Raw genomic sequence first — 27,153 nt, 5'->3', positions numbered from 1 at the left:
CAGTCAACCCAACGACAAATAAGGTAATGAAAAAGTACTGTCTCTTTCTTCATGATTCTTGCTTCTCTTCTGAACCTTTTCCCTCTAGATACTGACTTAAGCTTTAGAAGATTAACGGATCTCAATGTCTCCTCTCCGTTTTGATTGTGCAGGATTGCGCTTGTATATCGAGAGTAAAAAGTTACTCAGGCCCCGCAAAACACGATATGAATATTAATTTTTTATCTTTTTATTTGCATAGTATTTGTGAGAATTTTATAATTCTACTGGATCTTTGTTTGATTGTTGAGAAATCTGGAAGAAATTATTTTAAAAAAAAAGGATATAGAATTGATTCCCGGCTGCTCCTTTGATTCGCCATCAAAAGTGTGAATACTGTTCCGTCTTGAAAATGACAGTGGGCTGAGAACCAGAAAGCGAGAGAGTGTGGGTCCCAACCCGTTGAAACTTCAAGCCTGAGAGCGTGAGCGTGAGCGTGAGCGTAGAATAATAATTCCAATTTAGCCGTTAGACGTACATCCGCGCAACTTCTTCACTTCCCCAATCCGCACTTCATTCCACTAGGTGTGTGAGTCTGTGAGAGCTTCCTCCTAAACTATCTGCCCTTTCGAATGGCCGATTTCTCCTACCTATCGGACACCGATGAATCGGCTGTCGAAGAGCTCATCTCCCAAGCTCAAGATCTCTGCGTTCTCGAGCAAGTCTCTGCCATCAACTGCGCTTCTTTCTCCGACTCTTCCCTCCTCCCCACTGATCTCGAGTCTCGTTTCCGCAAACTCAAGTCCTTCCCGCTCACTGACTCCAGACCAAAACACTCAACCCCTCCTCCGTACACGAAGATCGACTTCATCAACAACAACAACAACCATGACAACTCGGCTAAGGCGGACGGACTGTCTGGTAATGGTAAACAGGAGGATGCTGCAGTTTTCTCCCATTCCAAACGGGGCCGAGATGAGAAATTAGGTTCAAGGCCAATATCACCATCCGGGTACGACTCTTTGTCTCGTGGGTCCTCTGATTTTTCGAAGGAAAATGAGGCTTTCTCACCTTCCAAAGAGAACCCAAATGGGAAAAGGGGTTCGGCGACAAATACGAAACGTGGGTCGATTTCATCTCCTTCCAATTCTTCCGATTCGTCGCTGGAAAATTTGATTTCTTCGACTTCCAAGCAGGGCCCAGATGAGAAAAGGCGCACGAAATTAAAACCGCAACCAGGGTTGTTTTCTTCTCCTGTGGGTTCTTCTAATTCGTTTTCGTTGAGGGACTCACCTTCTCCGCCTAAGAAAATTGGTTGCTTCTGGTGTTCTCCAAAGAAGGCTACTCACAATAATAGTAAGGAAAATCATGGTACAGGTATCGATCTCCAATGGGGCAAGAACGATGAGTACTTATCTGCTTCGAGCAGTTTTTCGACAAAACAGCAGCTAAAGATGCTAAAGAAGGCAATGAAAGAGGAAGAGAAGATTAGCCGGGAGGCCGAAAAAATTGTCAAATGGGCTAAGCAGGCCTCTGCGAGGTTGAGCGTTTCCGGCATTGAAGATGAGCTAAGTGATGATTAGAAAGAATTTCACAAATTGGGCATGGTTTTGGTAAAGTTTTTTTTTTTTTTTTTTTTTTTTTTTTAACGAAAAATGGTTTTGGTAAAGTTTGGTAAGCAATTGTGCACTTAAGAAACATTGTAATATAAGCTGCTGCGATTATAGTCACACACCAAATATTCTTTCCTCATATACATATTTATTTATATATTTATATATAATGTTGTAAGAGAAGATTTTTTGTCGAGGTGATGTCTGTTTTGAAGGATTTACAAAGGAGGCGTGTGCTGTTGAAAGGTTAGTGGCAAATTCTTTGTTGTAAAAAAAAAAAAAAAGCAGAATTGAAAACAAATAAAGAGCAGTATTTCTCTTCTTTGGGCATGACTTTTTGCATTTGGTTCCTCTGATGACTGATTGTTTGTCGTGAGAGATACAAAGCAAAAGATAAGTTGCCTGTCGTTTCTTAAAGGAACCGCCAATGTTTGATATTGTTTCCCAATGAACAATTCCTTTTACAATCTTTGCTTTGAAAGAAAACCCAACATCAGACAAGCATCATGGTGCATTGTTGTAGACTTGTTCTAGTTGCCCGTTAGGTGAAAGTCGTCATTATTGTAAAATAAGAATTCATATTTCCCAACTCGGTTGGATTACTTTTTCTATTTTTAGGGCTGATTTAGTTACGCAGTTCAGATGAAATGTTTTGTTAAAAGTTAAATAAAATATTATTATAATATTATTCTTATTTTAGAATCTAAAAAAGTTGAATTGTTTATTATATTTTGTGTGGAAGTTTAAAAAAATTATAATGATTATATGAGATAAGATGAGATATTTTAATTTTATAGAATAAAACTAGCCCTTAGTTTTTATTCCAAACAAAATTCCTTTCTAGAGTTAATTTGTAGTGTTAGGTTTATTCAATCCTAAAGGATAACTTAGCTGGTCCGGACTTGAGTTTGTTATTACTGGTCATCAATTTGAGTCTCCTTAGGGTCACTAGAGGTTTACCTGGTCGTTAACTTTAGAGCCCCGTGGGATTAGTCGAGGTGCGCATAAACTGGTCCAGACACCCTTAGTTAAAAAAAAAAAAAAAAAAAAGTTTATTTGTTCCCGACCCATGCATGGATTCTGGATCAAAGACTGTCGGAAATGCTTTGTCAGCAAATTGTAGATGGTTTTGCCAATTGATACAGCTAACAAAAATCAGAAAACCGAGAGCTGCACTTTTACATGTGCATGATATGTTGAGCCGAGTAACTATTCTAATTTCTATCCAGGGCTTAAAAAGGATACTCTTGAAGAATCGTCTTGGAATTTCTGTTACAGAGTAGCTCTGTTTTCCTATCGTTGTGGTTTATTGGATATGGAGGGCCTGCAAATTTCTAAACAAAGTGAAGAAACTCCAGTTGCACAATAATCTCCCCTTTAATTAAAACCACTCCAGAATCCAACATATGCTCCATTGCGAGAGAGAAATTAAGGAGTATACATATTACTTCCGAGGAAAAATGATACGTATGCTAGCTTTTATTCAATCTTATTTTTTTAAATGAGAAATATTTTTATAAGATAATTTATATCTAAATAACATCTTTTTATAGAATTATCTTTAATATAAAATATAATTATATAAAAAAATTGTAACAAAAGTTGTACGTGTATCTCCAAGTTATAATTTTTGTTCCGGATCGGTTCTAATAATTTCAAAAAACCTATACACATTTAGTAATAATTTGTGCGAGTTTTAAATATACAATCTTCACATAGATCTATTGTAAAAGAAAAATGATCCTATCGTAAAAATTATAAAAGAATTATTTTATTGGACAATGCTAGGAGATTGAAAATGGTGTCCCGCATTGTATCGATAAGTGTAAATGTATTTTTTATAGTTTTTTTTCTTTCAATTATTTTTTAAATATTTTTAAATATTTTATTAAAAAAATATCAATTCACTTATAATTAATTCTTTAATTATTAAATAAAAAATATATATAATTAACAGTTTATCGATAAATTTTCTCTATCAGTAACATTTTTTATTTTATTTGAACGAGCTTACATTTTTAGAAAAGATTGGACAATATAAGCATTGACATTGGTTTTATCAAAATTATTTCTAAAACTTGATGAAAAGTACATAATTTCTATAAATGCAAAACCTCTCTAACCATAACCATACATTGAATTAGCCATTGAATTCATTAAAATAATAATATAATATTATTTTTTAATAAAAATATTTATTTTTTTTTATATTTTACAATTACACTAATCATATGTTAATTAATAATTTAATTTGATTCTTATATTATTATTACAAGAAGGTTGGAGATTAAACAAGAATAAAAAAAACCTTTAGAGATTAAAAGTGAATAAAAAATAGATTTGATGAGTGAATAGTAGCCCTTCAAATTTGAAAAAACCCATCCATTTACTATAGCTCAAAGTTTCATACTTATCTCTTTGACTAATCTAATGCAGCTCTATTTTAATAAAATTCATTATATTTTATATTTGACTAGAGATTTGCCTCCCTCCATTACTTTCTCATTGTAATGAAGGTACACCATTTATTTCCTCGGTACTGTTACATTTACATCGCTTTTATGTTGTTACCATGAAGAATGCTCTTAACTTTATAATCTATGCTGTGGTAGCTGGGTTAATGTTTGGTTTTATTTCTAAGAGCATGTTTATGTTTGTTGGCTTTGAGAAGAGATACGTTGGTTGTTGGGAATAAGTGTAGCTGGGACTAACACGAAGTATAGTAGCGGAACTAAACGAAAGAAATAGATGACAATCACACAGAAAGAACACCAAGAATTAAGTGGTTCGACTCAAAACGAGCCTACGTCCACTGGTGTTCTTTCTGTGTGATTGTCATCTATTTCTTTCGTTTAGTTCCGCTACTATACTTCGTGTTAGTCCCAGCTACACTTATTCCCAACAAACTGGTATCAGAGCTTTGCTCAGGATCTGGAGGGATGGCTATGGCTAAGTTCGAAGTGGAGAAATTTGACGGTCAGAACAGTTTCAGTCTATGGCGCATCAAGATGAAGGCTTTACTGCGACAACAGGGCTTGTCAAAAGTATTAGAAGCATCAGTATCTGAAGATTCTCCGACTCCTTCGAAAGAAGAAGAAGAAAAGGTACACAGTACTATTCTTTTGTCACTATCTGATGGAGTTTTAAGAGAGGTTGCTGATGAGGAAACAGCAATTGGTCTCTGGTCTGCACTTGAGAATCTGTACATGAAGAGATCTCTCACTAACCGGTTGTATTTGAAACAACGGCTATACACTCTAAAAATGAAGGAAGGTACTCTTATTTCTGAACACCTAGATGAGTTTAATAAACTCATTATGGATATGAGGAATATAGATATTAAGCTTGAAGAAGAAGATCAAGCGTTAATTATTTTATGTTCATTACCCACATCTTTTGAGAACTTTGTGAATTCCATGTTGTATGGTAGAAATACAATTTCCTTGGTAGATGTAAAGTCTGCTTTGAATTCTAAGGAGTTGAGGAATAAATTGAGTGTGAAGAACACTAATGAACAAGCTAGTGGTTTGTTTGTTAAGGGGTCCTCAAGCAGGGGTAGATCGAATGACAGGGGTTCAGAGAAGAATAAGGGGAAATCCAGGGGCAGTTCACAAACAACGTTCAGTAAGAAAAACGTCAAATGTCATTACTGCCATAAGTTTGGTCACTACAAGAACGAGTGTCCAAAATTGAAAAACAAAGAGGACGGCACTAGTTCATCTAATGCCGTTAGTGTTGCTGATGATAGGTCTAACGACCTAGATCTTGTTCTAGCAATAAGCGACTCCAATAGTCGCTTTAGTGACAAGTGGGTTTTGGACTCAGCTTGCACTTTCCATATGTGTCCCAAGAGGGACTGGTTCACTAACTATGAATCGGTCAACGGAGGTTCTGTTTTGTTAGGGAATGATATGGGTTGTAAAATTGCTGGAATTGGTTCAGTCAGAATCAAGATGTTTGATGGAATTGTCCGGACTTTGTCTAATGTTCGACATATTCCAGATTTGAAAAAGAATCTTATTTCTTTGGGTACTCTTGATTCTCTGGACTACAAGTACACTGGTGAAGGTGGAGCTATCAGAGTCAGTAAGGGCTCTATGGTTGTGATGAAAGGAGATAAGACAAATGGTCTTTATTTCCTTCAGGGCTCTACCGTGATAGGTGCAGCTGCAGTGTCAGTTTCTGATGATCCAGATTCAGATGTCACTCGTTTGTGGCATATGCGGTTGGGTCATATGAGTGAAAAGGGAATGTCAATTCTGAGTAAGCAGGGTTTGTTATGTGATCAGAAGATAGGGAAACTGGATTTCTGTGAGCACTGCGTGTTTGGCAAACAGTGCAAAGTTCAGTTCTCTACAGGGGTTCACAGAACCAAAAGTTCTGTGGACTACATTCATTCTGATCTTTGGGGCCCATCTTCCGTCCCGTCAAAAGGTGGAGCTCAATATTTGCTTACGTTCATTGATGATTTCTCTCGGAAGGTTTGGGTCTACTTTTTGAAGCAGAAAAGTGATGTGTTTGTCAACTTCAAACAGTGGAAAGCTTTGATTGAAAATCAGACGGGCAAGAAAATCAAGCGACTTCGCACTGACAACGGTATGGAGTTCTGCGGAGGTGAGTTTGATGAATTTTGCAGAAATGAGGGTATTGCCAGACATCGTACAGTTAGACATACTCCACAGCAAAATGGGGTAGCTGAACGGATGAACAGGACCCTCTTGGAGAGAGCTCGCAGCATGCTTTCTAATGCAGGCTTGGCTAAGGATTTCTGGGCTGAAGCAATCAACACGGCCTGTTACTTGGTCAATCGCTCTCCAGCCACAGCGATTGGTTTGAAGACTCCAAATGAGGTATGGTCTGATACTCCTGCTGATTATTCAAATTTGAAAATTTTTGGTTGTCCTGCATATTTTCATGTTAATGATGGAAAACTTGAGCCAAGGGCAAAGAAGGGCATATTCATTGGGTATGCCAGTGGGGTGAAGGGATTCAGGTTGTGGTGTACTGATCCTAAATCACCCAAGTTTGTAATCAGTAGGGATGTCACTTTTGATGAAAAATCCATGCTTAGACCGAGGAAGGAGAATTTTGAGTCTACAGGACAAGAACAGGATGTTAGAAAGCAGGTGGAGTTTCAGGTGGAAGCATCACAAGGGCTGCCCAACGGTGCCCAAGATCATGCGATTGAAGATGAGCATGATTCTGATTCAAGTAGCGGCGCACAAGGTGAGCAAGACTACAGTATAGCGACTGGTAGACAGAGGAGGCAGATTAGACCACCTCAGAGATATGCTCATGCAGATATGGTTATGTATGCTCTTACTACGGCAGAGAATTTTGTTGGTCAGGAACCTTCCAGTTATTCAGAAGCTGTCAAGAGCGTAGAATCTGCACAGTGGTGCGCAGCTATGACTGAAGAGATTGAGTCTCTTCACAAAAACCAAACATGGGATTTGGTTCTGTTGCCAAAGAAGGTAAAGACTGTTGGCTGCAAATGGGTTTTCAAAAGAAAAGAGGGAATCCAGGGTGATACAGATGCAAGGTACAAGGCACGCTTAGTTGCTAAGGGCTTCAGTCAGAGAGAAGGCATTGACTTCACTGAAGTCTTCTCTCCAGTGGTGAAACACAGTTCGATCAGATTGCTACTAGCTTTAGTAGCATTGTATGACTTAGAGCTACAGCAACTTGATGTTAAAACAGCGTTCCTACATGGTGAACTTGAAGAGACCATTTACATGCATCAGCCAGAGGGATTCATTGTTGAAAACAAGGAAGATCATGTGTGCAGATTGAAGAAGTCTTTATATGGTTTGAAGCAGTCGCCAAGGCAATGGTATAAGCGGTTTGATTCCTTTATGATTGATCATGGTTATTTGAGAAGTAACTATGATAGTTGTGTTTATCATAAGGAATTATCTGATAAGTCTTTCATTTATTTGCTATTATATGTTGATGATATGCTTATTGCTGCTAGAAGCATATTTGACATAGGTTTGTTAAAGACCCAACTCAGAAATGAGTTTGAAATGAAAGACTTAGGTGCTGCAAAGAAGATTTTGGGAATGGAAATCTTCAGAGATAGGAAAGCTGGAAAGTTGTACTTGTCCCAGGGAAAGTATATTGAGAAAGTGCTTCAGAGATTTGGGATGTTTGATTCCAAACCAGTAAATACACCACTTGCTACGCACTTTAAGCTTTCAGCTTGCCTATCTCCTCAGACAGATGAAGAGGAACAGTCCATGGCTAGTGTTCCTTATTCAAATGCAGTTGGCAGCATCATGTATGCAATGGTTTGCACCCGCCCAGACATTTCACAGGCAGTGAGCGTAGTTAGCAGGTATATGGCTAACCCAGGTAAGACTCATTGGCAGGCTGTGAAATGGATACTCAGGTATTTGAGGGGAACCCTGAACTTTGGGTTAATATTTGATAGAGATGTCGATCTCAGTCCCAAAGTTACTGGTTTTGTTGATTCAGATTATGCTGGAGACTTAGATAAAAGAAGATCATTGACAGGTTATGTTTTCACTCTGTGTGGGTCAGCTATTAGTTGGAAAGCAACACTGCAATCCACTGTTGCTTTATCAACTACCGAAGCAGAGTACATGGCAGCAGCAGAGGCTGTTAAGGAGGCCATTTGGTTGAAAGGCTTGGTCAATGACTTGGGTTTACAACAAGATAGGATCTCAGTATTCTGTGACAGTCAGAGTGCAATACATTTGACCAAAAATCAAATGTATCATGAAAGAACGAAGGACATTGATGTCAGGTACCATTTTCTCAGAGAGATTGTTATAAAGGGTGCTATACAGATTCTGAAGATTGCTACTACAGAGAATCCAGCAGATATGATGACTAAGCCAGTTGCAGTATACAAGTTCAAACTTTGTTTGGACTTGATTGGTGTTCGCATTTTGTTATTCCCGTAAGGGATTTGGTGGTGGTGGGATTGGTTTTGTGGTCGGAGGTTTTTTGGTGTTTTGGCAGAGTTCAAGCCAAGGTGGAGATTTGTTATGAGGTGGCTTGAATTCTGATTGAACAGTGCAAGTGTCGTACGTTCGCTCGAGCGGAGGTTCACTCAGCTCGAGCGAAGTCAAACAGAGAGCTTCGCTCAACATTCGCTCGACGTTCAGCTCGAGCGAATTCAGACAGAGAGCTTCGCTCGACATTCGCTCGACGTTCAGCTCGAGCGAATTCAGACAGAGAGCTTCGCTCAAGTATTGCTCGACATTCAGCTCGAGCAATATCCAAGTCAGAGAGCTTCGCTCGACCCTCGCTCGACACACAGCTCGAGCGAGTTCAGGCAGAGAGCTTCGCTCGACTCTCGCACAACTGTTTGTTTGAGCGAAGTACAGAATATCTACGTTCGCTCGACACTCGCTCGACGTTCGCTCGAGCCAATGTTCACAAAAGTGAATTCTCACTTTTTGCTATAAATATCAAACGGCGCCTCTCTCATTGTTAAGGACTTCAGAATTCACATTTTGCTCTTGTTTAGTGTTTTCTTGAGAGAGAAGTCTAGAGAGAGTTTGAGAGATAACTTCCTTGTGAAGTTTTGTTGTATTGATTTGTACTCCATCTTTGTTGATAGTGAAATCTTCGATACCGACCCCACCAGTGGACGTAGGCTCGTTTTGAGTCGAACCACTTAATTCTTGGTGTTCTTTCTGTGTGATTGTCATCTATTTCTTTCGTTTAGTTCCGCTACTATACTTCGTGTTAGTCCCAGCTACACTTATTCCCAACATTGGTTACTATGTGGGAAAATGGACCTTCTTTCTTTGAGTTTCTGCAAGGATTTTTGGAAACTTACAATTCTATTCAGTTTGGTTTTGGAAAACTTGCTGATCAAATTCCTTCTTTAGGCGGGTGAAGGCGAACCATGCCTACTAAAACAAAGGAAGCACACATGTAGCTAACTAATTGGATCATAATTTATTGATTAAGGCCCCGTTTGGAGTTTGGATTGAATTGAGATCAACTCAGTTTAATCTAATTTTAAGTTGAATCTAACATTCAAACACCCAACTCTGAAATCACAAAACTCATCTCAACTCAAAACCTCTTTACGCGTGGAACCCACAATTTTTTCCAACTCAATACATTTTTAAATGCAGGACCTACAACCTTTTTCAACTTCCCATAAATACATCTAAACTCATCTTAACATCCAAGCACATCTAAACTCGTCTTAATATCCAAACATATTTAAACTCATATTAGGTAGGCCCCACAAAACTCATTCCACCATCTCAACTCATAACTATTCATAAAAAAACTCACCTCCATCTCAACTCAACATTCAAACATAGCCTAAGACTATAGGGAGCTGACATTTTTAAGATTAAATAGGTCTCAACTGACTGGGATCAATTATGAAGATTGGTATAAATCTCTCACCATAAATTTAAATTATGAACCTTGATTTGGCTTTAAGGGTTGATGCACCTCCAAAGCCCACTGATGCTACTCCTGACAAGGATGGTTCTCATTATGAGCTTTGGGAGCAACTAAGTAGGACTCGTCTTATGACTATGAAGTATACAATTTACCAGTCCATTAGCCAAAGTAAACCTGACATTGATAAACGTAAGGATTTTCTTGGTAGGATTCAGCCTCTAGAAAATTCTTAGCTTTATCAGTGTCAGGGTAGCCTGCTTAATGGACTTAGTAATTGGATACTTCATAATCATAAGACAAGTCCTACTTGAATGCTCCCAAGTCTCATAATGAGACTTATCCTTAGCAGGAATCTTATCAGGGGCTTAGGAGGTGCCTCAACCCTTTAAAGCCAAATCAAGGTTCATAATTGCTATATGGATGGGGAGAGACTTATTCCATTCTGCATAATTGGTCCCAATTAGACTTATGGCAAGCTTTATGATATGTCTAATCAGGGATGATGATGACTGGATCTAAAATCAATCGTTGCTGTAAATGGTTAAACTGCCGCTTGGAGTTGAGCATAGAGGTGATGCATTTGTCTCATAAACTTCCCAGTGTATCAGGTTTTTTGTGTTCGTGAATATCTTGTGATGAATACCTAGAACAAGAATGTTAGCTGATTCTGATTGTCCACAATAAATGTCACTATTAGTTCGAGGGTCAACATTTAACCCAAGCAAATTCCTCATGTGTCAATTCACTTGGGCCTGTCTCATGGAAATTGTTACTCAGACATTCTAAAACTATGTCATCATTTGGATTATCGGAATAAAAACAGGTAGAAGTTGATAAATTGAATGTTTGAACTGTTACTGATTTATAAAGATTTTCAATAATGACTCATTTGGTGGGTTTGAAGATTTTCAGTTAATGTCTCTGCCTTACAAATGTCTCATAATATGTAGTAGTATGCATAGGAAACTCTTTTAAGTCTGAGCTATATGTTTGCTAATTAAATATATGAACATGGGTTGTCCTGCCTACACAAAAAGTGAATCCATCTTGAAAAGAGATGGCCGTATATGTATCAGCTTTTAGTATTATATGTCGATTTGTACTTGTGTTTTCAAGGTGTTGATACTAGAGTTCTGCCCAAATGTCAAGTAGACAGTTGAACTCCTGTGACACTCCACAGGGCTTTGCTTATTCAGTGTGCATCTCTTCCTCTTGTTGATTGGGGAATCCTAGCAATTGGATATGACTATCTAATTATTTAGCAAAATAAATTCCACAATTTTAACACCAATTCCTTCTTATGTGCTCTTTGACTCTTGTCATAAATCATAACGTGAGGCTCTCTGTCTGAAAGAATAGTATTTTGTTCTTCAAAACAAATTTGAACATAGTTTGATTTTTAGAAATGTAGAGAATCTGAAAGCATTTACGTGTAATTCTTTTACTCAAAAACATTCACTGTAATTGAATGATGTGTTTGTGTTATTACAATTTTTGCAATAATTCTCTCTCATGACTAGTTTACTTGGTATGATTTTGCTAGAGTAAAACAAAACACTTTCCAGAAGAAATATTAGCAAATAAACTGAAGGTATGTTCCTTCTTCTTGCATGCTTATTCTACCTTCAATTTGTCGGTAGTGGAGCTGTAATATTTTTTTTTTCATCCAAGCTTGATTTCCGTGTAATTTATCCTTAACCTGAGCAATTATTTTTCAAACCGAAATATGTTAGAAAAACTTGGCAGGTAATGTATATCTTCCCTTCTAAATCATTGTTTCTCTTCTAGTGGGGGGAAATTTTAAAATTAGCACCACATTTGTCCATTTTTTATATAATTTCTACCTGTCTCCTAAATTTTTGTTATACAATCTTACTTTGTCATATTTTCCTTGGTTGCCTAAACTCTATTCTACCTTTATTAGAAGAGGAGATTAAGTTCAAATAACAAGTTGGATGGACAAGAAACAGAGGTATGAGATTTTTCTATCTTTACCACTGCACTTTTATGTACACTTCTAAGTTGATTCCTCTCTGTGTGCACGTTGTTAATTTGCTTAGTTGTTGTGCTTCTATAATGCATTTTGAAATTGAATATCAGAGAGCGGCACTTGGACTAGTACTTCAAATGGACATTTCTTCGATGTTCATTTATTGATAACTTCTAACAGCAGAGTGAACCTTACATCCATTTCATCGTAAAATCTTTGCTCATAATCTACAAAACTAATGATAAATGCGGTGTAAAAATAGTAAATTGCCTACCCTACAGTATCTTTCAATCCATAGCATTGTCCATGCAGTTATGTGCTATCATCTTGTGTCAACATATGACTTAATATTTTAGTAGATATCTTTTTAGTTAAAATTAGTGAATATGGTGTTTAACCCTGCAAAATATTCTTTTGCAGGTTTAAGACCAATGATCATTGAATAAAACATGCAATACTTTTTCCATTTTTTTATCCAGTCAGGCAGCCATAAAAAATATTTACCATTCACTTGACTTGGTGCTGTTCTGAAAAACCTGCACAGAGATTATATGATTTAGTTGACCTCTTCCTCTGCTATTACTGAAATTTTTTGGTTCTCTATGTTTCGCTTCCGTAAAGTGTATAGTGTATCATCATACTTATGGTATCTGTATCTCGCCCAAAGACATGCTAAGTTTTGCCCATGCCTGTTTATTTGGAAAGATTGCAGAAGACAAAATATTTTCCTGAAGAAGAAACTGCAAGAGAAGCTTAAAGTGAGGGGCGGTTTTTCTTGGAGACTTTTTTTCTAGTTCCCAATGCATGCCTCTGCTGCTTGATAACCTGACATTCGATTGTTGTACTTGTAGTTTTATGTCAATGACATTTCTTTTGCTAGTCTCAACAAGATGTATGATTCCTTTCAATGCTGAAAAAGCTTGGTTCAAGATTTTAGGTCATTCAGGAGATCTAGTTATTGTAGTTTCTGAACTTAGATTAAGTTTATATGATTCTACTTAAGCCTACAACTATTTCCTAGTCTGACAACATTTTACCACAAATTTTTTTTCGTAGCTTCCAATAGTCCAACCTTGGGTTTGGCTCTTTCTTTTCAAATCCAGGGTTTTCTTGGTGATACCAATATGATCTTTTTTATATCATTCTGTTGGAATTGCAAACCCAGAGTTTGAAGGGGAAATTAGTAAGGGAAAGATCATAATGAGTGTAGTTATTGGGTGAAACTTCTGTCAATTTGTATAGAGGAACTTGCACATTGAGTTGCTAGCATTGCTCAAAAAGCCATTCAAGAATGATATTTCTCAAAGAACAATCTGTCATGTACAAGCATGTTGGTAGCAGAACAAGAGTGAACATTCAAGCTTTATAATATTTTAGATGCATGTTTCCTTGGCCAAATAATGGGGTGAATGTTTATCTCCATGATCTTGTGAGGCTTTGATAAAAGCACACCATATATTGCTCTTTTTTGAAACTTTCCCACATATTGTATGTTAATTTTCCCATTCAATAGAATATACGTCTAAGCAGTTATCTAACTGTGGCATATGATTGAAGGAGGAAGGTGGACATGGCGGGTCCATAGATGATGCAGATGATGACAATGAGGAGGAATTCGAAGCTGGACATTGCGGGTCCATAGATGATGCGGACTATGACAATGAGGAGGAATTCGAAGCTGGGCATGGTACTTCTATAGAAGAGACAGAAGACAATGATGATGGGGATCCTATAAGTCAACATCTCAGTCACGGATTCTATTTGATCAAAGGAAAAATGGACCACCAAATGGAAGATTATCTCATGGCAGAAACAAGAGAGGTTAATGGCCATGAATTAGGACTATATGCAATTTTTAATGGTCACTCAGGTCGTTATGTTGCCAAGTACTTGCAAAGCCATTTATTTGATAAGATACTAAGTGACGTATGGACCTTAAATTTTGACTTTGTCTATTTCACATCTCTGTAGAGAGGACACTTTTTAGAGGAAATTTTGATAGTGTTAATAATGTTATGAATAGCCTAATTTCTGGACAAACCCTAAACACTCGATCAAGGCTGCATATGAAGTTACAGATGATGAAATTCTGGGGAGAGTTGGTTCACGAGGAGGCTCGACAGCTGTTACAGAAATACTAATTGATAGAGAGACCCTGATTGTAGCTAATGTGGGTGACTCTCGGGCAATTTTATGCAGAAATGGTGTGGTAAAACAAATTACAAGAGATCATGAGCCAACAAAGGAGAAGCAGCTTGTTGAGAGCAGAGGTGGATTTGTTTCTGAAAAGCCCGGTACTTATAGTAATCTAAGTTCATAGTGTTGGTAGATTTAAATGTGCAGTTGAAAGCACATTATTTTGATGATATTGTTGTGAGATTTCAAAACCTTTCAGGTTTATGTGTTTTGTTAAACTATAGCATATTTAAGTTAGGATCACTGATTAGACCTTGAACATATTGTTTTTCCATTGATTGATGCTGCATATCGTATATGGTATTTTTTTTTTTTTTTTTTTTTCTTCAGTCAAAAGGTCCATTTGCATCATGAATACAGGCTTTGGATGTGTTCAGAACGAAGGCTTCTCCTCAGGAGTCTGGGTCAACCAATGTTCTTTATTTAAAACAGGGCTGCCACGCTTCATCAAAGTTGACTCCACTCTGTTTGAATTATTCAGAACTACAGTGAATATCTGTTTAAAATACAATTATTTGGATACTTTTTTTTATAAGCACAATAATTTGATTATTTGGATCATTTATATTTACAAATAATTGAAAGTCTGTAAAGCTTCTTATCTTCTATGATCTTTTTGACAACCGTTCAGGACCACTTCAATTATATGAATCATATACAAAATAAAATCCAGTGTCAACCACGGTGAATATCCTACTTGTTTAATCAGTGTCACTAAAGTAAAACCAACATTACAATCTTGCTTTTTCCAACGTTATCTTCTATTTGTCATATACGCACAATGCGTAGGAATAACTGAAGTTATGAGGTTTGAGCTGGGGGGAGAGTAAGAGCAAGGGCAGTAGACATGGAAGAGGTAGAGAAGCTAGAGGAGATGGTAGATGATAGAGAGAAGCTGCTGAGGTAGACATGTTTTGGGATGTAGGTGGTTTTGCAAATTCTTTGGGAGCTGGGATTGTATTTGCAATAAAATTGGTTGCAAAAGCTTTAACAGATACATCCAAATATAAGTTTCTCTCATGGCATATCATTGTTATAATCTCCTTTGTTCTGATCTGCTTGAGCTGGTGTGTTATCTGCCGCTTGAATTTGGACTGGCTTTAGATTCTTAGCTTCAGCCATACATCTGACTTTTTTTAAGCGTGTCTCAATGCATAGGATCCATTTCACTTAAATTGCTTGCAAGTGTTTCTTATATGCAGTATGAGAGGTTTCACGACAAAATATCACCCATCATGTTTCCAACCTGCATGCGTGAATGTAAAAATCATTGTTAATTCTCAGTTTGTTTTCAAAAGTTTTTCTTTTTGAGTTTAATATTCCAAGATAATTGTAGGGAATGTTGCACGTGTGGATGGGCAACTATCAATGACCAGGGCTTTTGGAGATGGGAAACTGAAGGAGCACATCACTTCAGAACCAGATGTAAAGGTTGAGAAGATTGATAAGGATACTGAATCCATTATTTTGGCAAGTGATGGCCTGTGGAAGGTAAGATCTAGGTTTGCACTTGAAAAAAAGTTTCTGGATAAGCACTTTTAGCTGTGCTGATTGGAAGGTATCTTTCACCCGAACCCCCAAGGGTTGGCCCAAGTGATGATAGCCCTAGTCTTAAGGTATCACTCCCTTCAAAGTCTAAGGTTCAATACCTCATGGATGCAAACAATCCTTTAGGGCTACACCTACTGGTGAAAAGCTAGCGATTTAACCAGTTCCGTGTAGGGAAACTTCCGAGGGTGCGGTGCATGGGACTGAGGTTTACTCTGCAAGGGTGGGACCCACTCTGCCTTGGAGAGGTTCCCTGGCATAAAAAAAAAAAAAAAAAGGTATCTTTCACCCGGATTACACAAGTTGATGCATTGCACTCTCCAATTACCATTTCTAGGCTCGATTGTTAAGACTTGAAGTTACATGTGTGTAAGAAAATTATTGTTTGCACGAGAAGTTTTCCGGAAATAATACTATAATCATGTTGCCATAAAAATTTTATTTGTTCGAGTTTAACTACACAACATCATGCTTCTTATTTTTCAACATAGCTTTCGACAAACTTTAGCATGAACAAAATTTATTATCTTATGAGCTGAAATAATTATGATTCTGAAAATAAAGCATCACCTTTAACACTCGGGTTTATTTTTGGAAAAACCAAACATAGTTAAAGTTGCTTATCTGAAATGCTAACCAAGTAATTTGTCTCCTCCCTTTCACCATCCGATCCCCCATCAATATCAATACTATTCGATTTGCATGTTGATTAATTCAAAACTATCATAAATTCTTCATTTTAGCGGGGAACCTAAAGCTTTTATTTTCCATGGCCTTTGTCAAAAGCTGGAAATGACTGCTAAGAACTTCAAAACAGTCAAAATGAGTATCTTTTTGAGAATTTGAAACCATCATCCACAACCCTGTTTTCAATGGCAGCACATCATATACTAATCTAATGGATAACATACTATCAACCATAATGCATTGAAGTTGTAGGATATAGCGTTTGATGTCAAAAGAGATTAATTCATGTTTGTTGTATGTGATGTCAAACGAAGAGGCTTTTGATTGCATAGGAGAGTTGAATGATGCTCAAAAACCTTTATGCGGGAAGAGCTATGATGATATCTCATGCATAGTTGTGATGTTCCGGCAAAGATGATCTGCTTGGTCTTGCATGGTTTATAACCTGCGTTATTAGGGGTGTCTTGCCTGGTTTGTTTTGTGATTCCGAGTGATTTGATGCGGAACTTTGATAATTTTGTTTATCGTTATATGAAAACAACTAATTTGGTTATAATTGTCCAATTTTTACTATATAAATGATATTTGCAGACGTGGAGTGTGCAAGCGCCGCATAATTCTTTTAAAAAAAGTGAGTAAATACGGGATTCAGATGAAAAAAAATTAATTTTTTAATAGTAGATCTTTTTCATTTTCAAAACAATTGCGTGACGTTTGCGTACTTCATAATTGTACGTTGCATTACTTGGATGGGGATCATGAAAACGAAGGCAAGTGTTTTTAGTGCAGAATATCCTAGCACTGCGTTTGGATACAAGCTAGGATTTGGATTTGGATTTGAATTTGAATTTTATACCAACATGATTTGTTTGGTTTTAGTGTAAATCTAGCTCAAATTTTAATATATGATCTAAACAAGATATTTAAAATTTAAAGACCAAGTCTAAATTATTATCCACAAATCCATACATCCAAAACCATTGACTGCCTCTCTCTCGCCCGACTCCCTAGTATCAAGCTTCAACGGTAACCATGCCGGCCGACCTTTTTCCTCCTCTCCGCCTCCCTTCACTTATCTCCTTTTTTCTCCACTCCTCTCACATTTTTCCTCACGCACTTTTCCTTCTAGTTTACAGTGATTGATTGCCAAATCTGTTGGCATCCAGCCATCATTGATGACCACGCATCCCAGCATCAAAAGTCTCCTACCTAATATATCCACATCAGTTTTCAGTTTTCAAACGGCGCATGAGCACTTCCTTATAGTATTGTGTCAATACTAATAATCTAAGAAGATTGAATCCCTATTCAGATTTGAATTCAATACCTAGTACATGTCAAATTGCTTTAAGATCCATTGTCTCAACACTCTCAATGATATTTAATATTTTATCTTGATCAGGAAAAACTGCCTTCAATGATGTGATGTGGAGATAAGCCCAGCTCATTTCAGGATGAATAACCACGAGGGAGTGGGTCACTGTCACAAGGAGAACACAAAGGCAATGGACTGACCCTCTCTTTGACCTTACGTAGTTTAAATTTACAAAGAAGAGCCTCAGAGCCGGGGAGACCTAAGGGCATGTCGACGTGATATTTTATTTTACTGGAGATTAAATATTTACTATTTGTCATGAGTCAGGATAATTAAAAGATAATGTATAAAATTTTGATGAGATTATAAGGGCGAGATGATGATGATGGCATTGATGGGGGAAGAAAGAGTCCATTGTGTCAAAATCAGTGTGTTTAAGTTAAGAGGCAGTTTCTTGGAAAACAGCTGTTTGTGCCTAATGCCACTCTCTTTCAACGATTTGTATGTTTGCACTAATATTTTACACAATTTGTGTCTCGGGTATGATTGAGCGGTCTAACTTATTTAATTAAGAGAAATACTTTAGACACAAAATAAGTAAACCCACAAAGTGACATGACTTGATGTAATACGTTAGATTGTAAAGTTACTTATATTATAAAGTTGATCTAATAGATTATATGAAGTCATGTCACTAACAGATCACATAAAGGCGCTAAGCTTGTCTTCAAACTCTTGTCCTCCTGCTATTTGACAGTTAGGAGGTACGCCGTTGGCCGCCTGCTCTTGCTTGCCATAAGCTACATTAAGGGTAGCCTAGTGAGTTCTTCAAAAGTATCGATCGAGCCTGGGTGCAAGGCTCCGAACCATCCCCTCGCCATCCCCTCAAGGTTATGGGAAAACCTAGAAAATCCATGGAGAGTCATGTGAGTTTTGAAAGTTTTCAGGTGTTCGATGGGGTCTTTAGACCCATCGTATAGCTCTATCTACAAAACTTTGAACTTCAACGGCAGGGGTACCGTCATTATTTTGACACTATATGGCAAGTCGGTATCGCTGAGGAAGGTGTGCTGATTTTCCTAGCCATCTCCTCATACTTATCCATGAGGTGACGTAGGTCCTAGTACATCTTTCCTTTTTCCTCGTCACCGAGGTTGTCCCCAGTCGTGTTTTGTGATTCTGCTTTGTTCCTTTTTGCCTAGCTTGGCACAATGGCTCCTTCCTCCTTCCACCTAAAAGCTTTGTTTTCTAAAGTCATGCAATTGATCCTTTCATCCATTCTTGCAAATCTCACTTCCATCATGATTTCTGTGCGAACACCAGTCAACTTCTCGATAGCGGACTGCGCAAGAGCATGTTGTCGTAGGCATGGCATATGAAACTCACGTCAAAATATAGGAAATTAACGATCCCAAAGACGGCACCAAAATGTTAGGGACATTTTTCGTAACCCTAGCTACGCCTACCTAGAACTTGCCATCAAAAGCTGGGGTGGGGCTGAGAATCCCGAGGCATCTCCGATGATAAAGTTTGTATAGTTTACAGGGAGCTTAAGAGGGAAAAGCATTTGAGTCTCTGTTCTAGTTTTACCTGCGCTCAAGCTTTATATCTTCCTCTCAAGACAGGGTCTATGTTCCACCCATGCCTAGGGCATTCGTCCTCCTTTCAGGTGTGCATTTAATTCAATTGTCTCCCCCAATGCCTTCGATTGTGTTCGTCTGAGGCAGGTGGTGATGTGTGGCCTCTATCTAGGATCCTGTCAGGGATAGGATCTCTAGTCAAATTATCCTACTCGTGATCTCGTATTTGATCATTTAATGAGGCTAATCTCTTACTGTCGTCCTTGTCAATGATGTACCTGCCACACTGACTTTGGTAATGGTTATTTAATGCGGCATGGCTTCTCGTAGATTATCTAGGCAAGGGCATGTATGTTCATGCGTCGTCCCGATTTCCCAAGTCGATCTCGATCTTTGATGCTTTATCGGGGTAAGATTGTCCCTGAAATGGCCTTTTGGGCTTCTTTTGGAGATAGGGCCAAGGACCCTTTCTCATGCCTTGGCCTTCTTAATTCCTAACTACCAGCTGAAGTTTTTTTCATTTAGAGGCTTCTAGGAGTATGACTCAACCCTCCTGGGCGATAGTCCATTCAACCCTCCATTTTTTTTTTAATTAAATGAGCTGGGTTCGGGGTTCACACATATATTAGCTAAAAGAGCCATATTCTTCTCCAATCTGAAGTTTGATCACCGAATATTAAATTTCAATAAAAAAGTGACTTTCTCTAAAGATTTTAGTGGAGTAGCCTTTTGTTAGTATCTAAGGGAAGGAAGGAAGAATTTTTCTTGAAAAGTGTATTTTTTCCTAAAAATGAATGATGTGAAAGGAAAATACTATTTGTACTTACAATTTTTATTTACAAAAAAATATGTGCAGACGTGTCAGATATTAATATACTGAAGATTATGAAATTTGAATTTTAAAAAGAAAACTGATAAAATAGGACTTATACGTAAAATTTTAAGTAAAATTATAAATATACGTAGCACTACTCATGATGAAATGACCATATCAAGATTTAAGGATTATTTTTCATTCAAAATTTATAATGAAAAATCCTCATATATATATATATATATATTGATTATAAAGAGCACATCCTTTTTTTCTTATTAAACTTGACGAGTATCTAAGTAAAGATCAATTGGTGAGGTTTTGGGCTTTAGCTAAAAGAAAAATAATAGTATGACTATCAAATATGTCCATCAAATGTGTCCACTCATATATTTTTATTTTTTATTTTTTATTTTTTTATTTTTTCTTAATGGCTTGGAAACATCCGGATAGTTCATGACCTTTACTTGCTAGTAAAGGAGAAGAAACCCTCTTTAGTCTTTGTCATGGAGAATAAAATTACAACAGCTAAGTTAGAACATTTGAAGAGAAAGTTATGTTAAGATGGATGTTTAATAGTAGACCCAATAGGAAAAGTGGGTGGTTTGGCCCTTCTATGGAAGTCTGACTTGAATGTAGATATTCACAATTACTCTCAGAGACACATTAATGCATGAGGATAGACTAGTGGATTCTATGGGCAACCTGAGATGAGCAAAAGAATGGAAGCTTGGAATCTTATGGATTATCTAGCACCAACAAAGCAGAAGGCTTGGTGTGTAATGGGAGACTACAATGAGATTGTGTCTAATGATGAAAAGTTTGGAGGAAGGCAGAGACCAGAGCAATTGATGGATAATTTCATAACAACATTAGAGACACGATTTGGGATGGAGGGGAGATAAGTATACATGGAGTAATAATCATGGTGACAACACTTTTACAGAAGAAAGGCTTGATAGGGTGGTTGCAAATCCATTATGGTTTGATACATATAGAGAAAGGTGGATGGAAGTTATGGCAGCAAGAACATCAGATCATAAACCAATTATTCTTTACTTCAACAACTCAGATGTAAGTAGTCAAAGGAATAGTAAAAGTTTTAAATATGAAGCAAGTTGGGCATTGGAAGAGGATTGTGAGAAAGTGATTGGGATGGAATGGAAGAAAAGAATAATTGAAAGGGAGCCAATAGCAAAGGTTCAAAGTATAATGAGTAAATGTAAGGGAGCTTTAATCAAGTGGTGCAAAATGACAGCAGTTGATAGAGGAAAGCAGATTTAGGAAAAGACAAGACAATTACAACAAATGCAATCGAAGGAGATAGCCAAAATACTAAAGAGATCAGTAAATTACAAAAAGAGGTGGGAGTTATGCTTGAACAAGAAGATTTAAAGTGGAGACAAAGAGCAAAAAAAAAAAAAAAAAATGGTTTCAGCAAGGGGATAAAAATACAAAATATTTTCATGTTTGTGCTAATCAGAGAAGGAAGAAGAACACAATCAAGCAGATCTATGATAACCAAAACAAAATAACTTCTAACCCAGTTGAGGTTAGGCAGGCCTATAAGAGTTACTTTGAAGGCATATACTCATCAACAAATCCTCTTCCGGAGGATATTGAAGAATGCATCAGGACAGTGGAGCCAAGGGTCATGGATGCAATGAATAATACCATTTCAAAGGAATTTACTAGAGATGAAGTGGAAGCAGCTATATAGCAGATGACCCCTTTGAAAGCACCTGGACCAGATGGATTTGGAGCTTGTTTTTATCAAAACCATTGGAGTTTAGTTGGTGATGAGGTTAGCAAAGTTGTCTTGTCTTTTTAAATGGAAATGTAATGAATTCCTCTATAAACTACACTTATATTGTACTTATACCTAAGGTGAAAACAAAAAGGCTAGTGAGTGAGTTTAGGCCTATTAGTTTATATAATATGTTATACAAAATCATTTCAAAAGTGCTAGCAAATAGACTTAAACAGGTGTTGTCAGTGATCATATCTCCTACACAAAGTGTATTCATACCAAGAAGACTTATGACCGACAATATAATAGTGGCTTTTGAAGTTTTGCACTCCAAGAAAACAAGGCAGAAAGGATCATCAGGTAGTTTGGCTCTGAAACTTGATATGTCAAAGGCCTATAATCATATTGAATAGTCTTTTTTGGAAGTTATGATGAAGAAATTGGATTTCTGTGGTAAATGGATCAAGCTGATTATGAGTTGTGTTACTTCAGTTTCCTATTCTGTCCTATTAAATGGAAGACCTGGAGAGAGATTTTATCCTTTTAGAGGCTTAAGGCAGGGAGATTCACTTTCTCCCTACCTTTTTATTTTGTGTACAGAAGGGCTAAGTGCACTACTTAATGCTTCAGATATGGTTGGGAATACAAGAGGAGTTACTGTGTGTAGAGGAGGAACCAGAATTAATCACTTACTTTTTGTTGATAACTGTGCTTTGTTTGGAAGATCGAGAATTGATGAGTGGTATAAGCTACTGGGTATTCTTAAAAAATATGAAAAGGCCTCTGGGTAGTTTCTAAATAAGAATAAAGCCTCTATATACAAGAGAGGAGACAAAGCAAATTTTTATGGAAGTGGCAAGAGCAACAATGAGTGATAGATATGAAAAATACCTAGGCCTCCCAACTGTGGTAGGGAAATCAAAATATCATACTCTTAGAAGTATAAAAGAAAGAGTGTAACGCCCCGACCCCCAGGGTCCGGAGAGTTAACTCATAAAACCTGATAATCAGCTCTAACAAGGCTAGAGTACTTCCAAATTCAAGAATATATCCATTTTTCAAACCTCAAATCGAACGTAAATACTTTAATTAAATAAATCAAATAAACTCATTTATCCAATATTCAATCCAATAACCCAAATAAAATCAACTCTTCTTCATGTCTCAAATAATAACTAGAAATAATAAAACATTAACATAGTTTCCATAAACCGTCTAAATCCATTGAAGCAAACTTAAGAAAGATAATTAACCTCCAACACCAACACTAATATTATGAGATACCCAACAACAAATCAATGCTAATCTTCTCCATAGACTCTAATACTGATCTTCAGCTGAGCCATCGATGTCATCTGAAATATTATGAAGATTAACGGGGTGAGTTATCAACAACTCAGCAAGCAGAGAACATATACTAGCATGTAAACATGAGCATTTATAACATTTGATAAGCCGAACAAAACATTTACTTTCAGAATGCAGAAACAAAACTTGTACAAAAACATTAGAGCGAAATTTTTCAGAAAAATATACTTATTCCAAAAAGAGAATCCGTTGGCATTTCTAAAGTGAAACATTATAATCTTATCATTGTTTAATATCACATCGGGACAATACCATGTTTAACCCCCATGGTAGGGTTATAAACCACCATTATACCCGTGGCTGGGCCATTTTCCATGTTTCACCCCCGTGGTAGGGTTATAAACCACCATTATACCCGTGGCTGGGCCGTATACCATGTTTCACCCCCGTGGTAGGGTTATAAACCACCATTATACCCGTGGCTGGGCCTTAACAGAAACAGAACGGATTTCATCGAAAATCCGATTACAACCATATACAGAATCAGAACTTCATGCCAATGTTTTCAGATGACACATCACATCAAAACAAAACACTGAAAAGCTTCAGATCATTTCACATGTTCGAGATAAACATAAACAAAACATTCTCATTTGTTCATATCAAAACTTTTAGAATTCCTTATTCGCTCTTTTACATAGTTCAGAAATAAAGTGCACAAAACTAGCTCATGTCTACACCAGTCATGACAGAAAAACACTTTCTCTTATGTAGAATTTATGCATATGCAGAATAAACATCTGAGGTTGTTTTCAGATTATCTCTTTTAAAAAAAAATAAACACATTTATTCTCAAAGTCAACCTCATTTTATTTGTTTTATGCAAAACTAGTATATGAACCCCGCTTACCTGGGCAACTTAGCTTTTCAGAAATTTCCTCAAAAATGTCGAGTCGACTATAAATCGTCACCTATAAAAATAATCACACAATTTTCGTAAGTTTTCAATCAATCACGGATTTCTATATTTAAGCCTAAGTTTCTAAAATAATCTATCTTAATTTCTCAAAACTTAAAACCCTCATAATCCCAAAATATATCACCACTTCCTAAAAAAATCACCAATATCCACCATGACCAACGTCAAATTCAAAACACCAATATTTAAATCCGAAACAGCCAACAAATTTCATAGCATAAACCAATCACACAAACAACTCCATCATCCAATTCAACCGACCCCTTTACTCCTCGGACTCAGTCCGGCACAAACAGCAAATTCACAGTAAATATAAATTAGCGCAAAAATACATTTAAATCTCAAAAGTTCTTCGAGAAAAATACTTACAATGCTATTATATAATTTTTGAAAGATCAAGGAGGTGCTAGAAGCGGCAACGCAACAACAAAACAGTGCCAAATGCACTGTGGCCGTGGGTCACAAAAACCCACTTTTGAACAAGTGCAAACGAAGACCCGAGATTGATAGGGTAGGGCTTAGGGATGTTGGTGAAGCTAATGGTGGTGGTGGTTGGCCGTGGGTGGCGGCGCAATAGGCGGTAGAAGACCAAAATACCCAAATTAGAAATGTTGATGAATGTGCTTCACCGGTGACGGATCGGAGGTGGGGTTGGGTCCAATGGGTTGGCAAGAGGTCGAGGATGATGTGGTGAGAAGATGGTGGCCGGAGGTGGCGCGAAGGCGGCGCAACAGCGCAAGGAGTGCCGCGGCTTGGTGTGGTGCGTGGGGGCTAACGGCGGCGCGAGGAGGGCTGAAATTGAAGGGGTGAGGTCGCCGGCCGGTGGGGAGTACAATGGGGTGGGCGGTGTCGCGCATGGCGGCGCGACGGCGGCGTGCTAGGTGAGGAACGGTTGCACGGCGAGAAAGAGAGAGAGCCGTCCGCGCGGGAAGGGAAACCAGGGGAGAAGAAAAAAAAAAAGAAAAGAAAGGGAAGAAAAGAAGAAAAAGAAAAAGGAAGAAAAGCAAAAGAGGAAAGAGAAAAATGTAGGGAAAGAAATGAGGTCCAATCCTCACATTTTGGGTCACAAAAATGATTCAACGGAAACGGTTTTAAAACAGCAAGTGAAATAAAATAATTCAAATGCAGTGATTAAAATGAAAATAAATAATTAAACCCAACAACAAGTTAATTTAATTCAAGAAGAAATTTAAACACATAACAATAATTAATTTAAAGAAAGCACTTCAAAAATAAATTTCACAAAATCAAAATCATAAAAAATAAACCCACTAAAAATCCAACAATTTTAAAACAAGAGAATAAATTTTTAAATTAATAACAAATAATCTTTCAATTAAAAATACACTAAAATATGGGGTGTTACAAAGAGTGTGGATCAAGATTAACAACTGGAAGAATTCTTTTTTATCTTAAGTAGGTAAAGAAATCTTGATAAAGGTTGTGTTGCAAGCTATACCTACTTACACAATGAGTGTGCTTAAGCTACCCAAAGGTCTATGCAAAGACATAAATATTATGCTATCAAAATTCTGGTGGGGTAATCAACAGAAAGAAAATAGAGTGCAATGGAGAAGTTGAGAAATAATGGGGATGCATAAGTCAAGGGGTGGAATGGGGTTCAGAGACTTAGATAGTTTTAATTCAGCCTTGTTAGCAAAACAAGGATGGAGGTTTCTTCCATTCCCTGATTCGATGGCATCAAAGATCTTCAAAGAAAAATACTTTAAAGACTCATCTATTTTAGAATTTGTTTTGGGTCAGCAACCTTCAATGATATGGAGGAGTAAATGGGGATCAGTTGGACTGCTCAAAGAGGGACTTAGATGGAGGGTAGGAATGGAAATAACATAAAGATATGGGGGAGTAGATGGATACCTTCTCCATCAACTTTTTCCATCCAATCTCCTGATAAAATTCTTGATGCAGATGCAAGAGTGAAGGAATTAGTTAATTATCACAATGGGGAGTGGAAGTCAGAACTGGTACAAGCTATTTTCAGTGAAGAAGAGGCTGACATAATTTGTATCATTCCACTTAGTAGAGTAGCTTCTGAAGACAAGTTAATATGAGTGTATACTCCACATGGGATTTTTTCAGTTAAAAGTGCTTATTATGTTGAAACTAAGAGGAAGAAGAGACTGTTTGGAGAATCTTCTAGGGAGAATGAAAAGGATAACAGATGGAATAATACTTGGGAGTTGAATATACTTGGCAAGGTTAAGATGTTTATGTGGAAAGTAGGAAATGAGTTACTAGCTACACAAAAAAAAAAAAAATCTGTTTTGCCAGAGAATTGTAGATAACCCGTATTGTACTATATGCCAAAGTGAGGAAGAAAATGTGGTTCATGTACTGTGGAATTGTCCTGCTGCTAATAATATATGGGCTGATGTAGCTAGTCCAATTCAGAAATGGGGTATTGAAGAAACTGATTTTTGAAGCTGTGGGGAAAGTTGATGTAGGGGGAAAATCGATAAAGAGATTAGCTACTACAAAATTGGAATGGATAGCCACAACAATGAGGAGGATATGATTCAGAAGAAATGAATTTGTTTTTTAAAACAAATTCAGTAGCCCTGCAAATTTTATTTAGTCAGCAAAAGATATGCTGGGAGAGTTTAGGCTAGCTCAGGAATGTATGCAATTGCAGAAAACAAATACTAGTATAGCAGAAAGTGAGGTAATATGGAAGAAGCCACCTAAAAACTATGTGAAAGCAAATTGGGATGCATCTATAGATAAAGAAGGCACAAAAATGGGAGTAGGGATTATTATCGGAAATGGGGAGGGAGAGGTGTTGGTAGTAATATGTGATCAAAAGGCTAGTGTTATCCAGACTTGGTATAATGTTTAGCTTTATGGAAAGCTCTGAAATATTGTTGTGATTTGGGATTTAACCATGTCATTCTAGAAGGAGATGCACTATCAATTGTGCAAGTTGTTAACAGCAAGGAGGAAAATATGGCATAGTTTGGACACATCATTGAAGCT

General features: G+C 37.2%; 2 protein-coding genes across 3 annotated transcripts in view; both read left to right on the top strand.

The window, feature by feature from the left end:
• The first annotated feature begins 305 nt into the window (after positions 1-305).
• Positions 306-1,913, top strand: LOC121267567 (probable myosin light chain kinase DDB_G0279831). The gene has a single exon (XM_041171484.1). It carries the CDS (start codon positions 612-614, stop codon positions 1,560-1,562), a length of 951 nt encoding a protein of 316 aa, XP_041027418.1. The 5' UTR covers positions 306-611; the 3' UTR covers positions 1,563-1,913.
• Positions 1,914-4,073: 2,160 nt separating this feature from the next.
• Positions 4,074-27,153, top strand: part of LOC121267566 (probable protein phosphatase 2C 28) — a 28,310-nt gene continuing 5,230 nt past the window's right edge. Inside the window, exons 1-6 of one of the 2 annotated variants that reach the window (XR_005941043.1) lie at positions 4,074-4,108; positions 11,536-11,583; positions 11,917-11,964; positions 13,540-13,908; positions 14,006-14,276; positions 15,515-15,934. Coding sequence is in view for 1 of the 2 variants with exons in the window: in XM_041171483.1 (XP_041027417.1) it covers positions 4,103-4,108; positions 11,536-11,583; positions 11,917-11,964; positions 13,540-13,908; positions 14,006-14,276; positions 15,515-15,720 (948 nt within the window). In the remaining variant the exon portion in view is untranslated. Of the gene's footprint in view, positions 4,109-11,535; positions 11,584-11,916; positions 11,965-13,539; positions 13,909-14,005; positions 14,277-15,514; positions 16,188-27,153 lie in introns of those variants that run through there. The other variant, XM_041171483.1, reaches the window with a different exon arrangement.

Source organism: Juglans microcarpa x Juglans regia, chromosome 5S (assembly GCF_004785595.1).
Source record: "Juglans microcarpa x Juglans regia isolate MS1-56 chromosome 5S, Jm3101_v1.0, whole genome shotgun sequence".
NCBI lineage: Eukaryota > Viridiplantae > Streptophyta > Magnoliopsida > Fagales > Juglandaceae > Juglans > Juglans microcarpa x Juglans regia.
The sequence above is the reverse complement of the archived record's forward strand: the minus strand, read 5'-3'. Positions and strand labels throughout refer to the sequence as shown.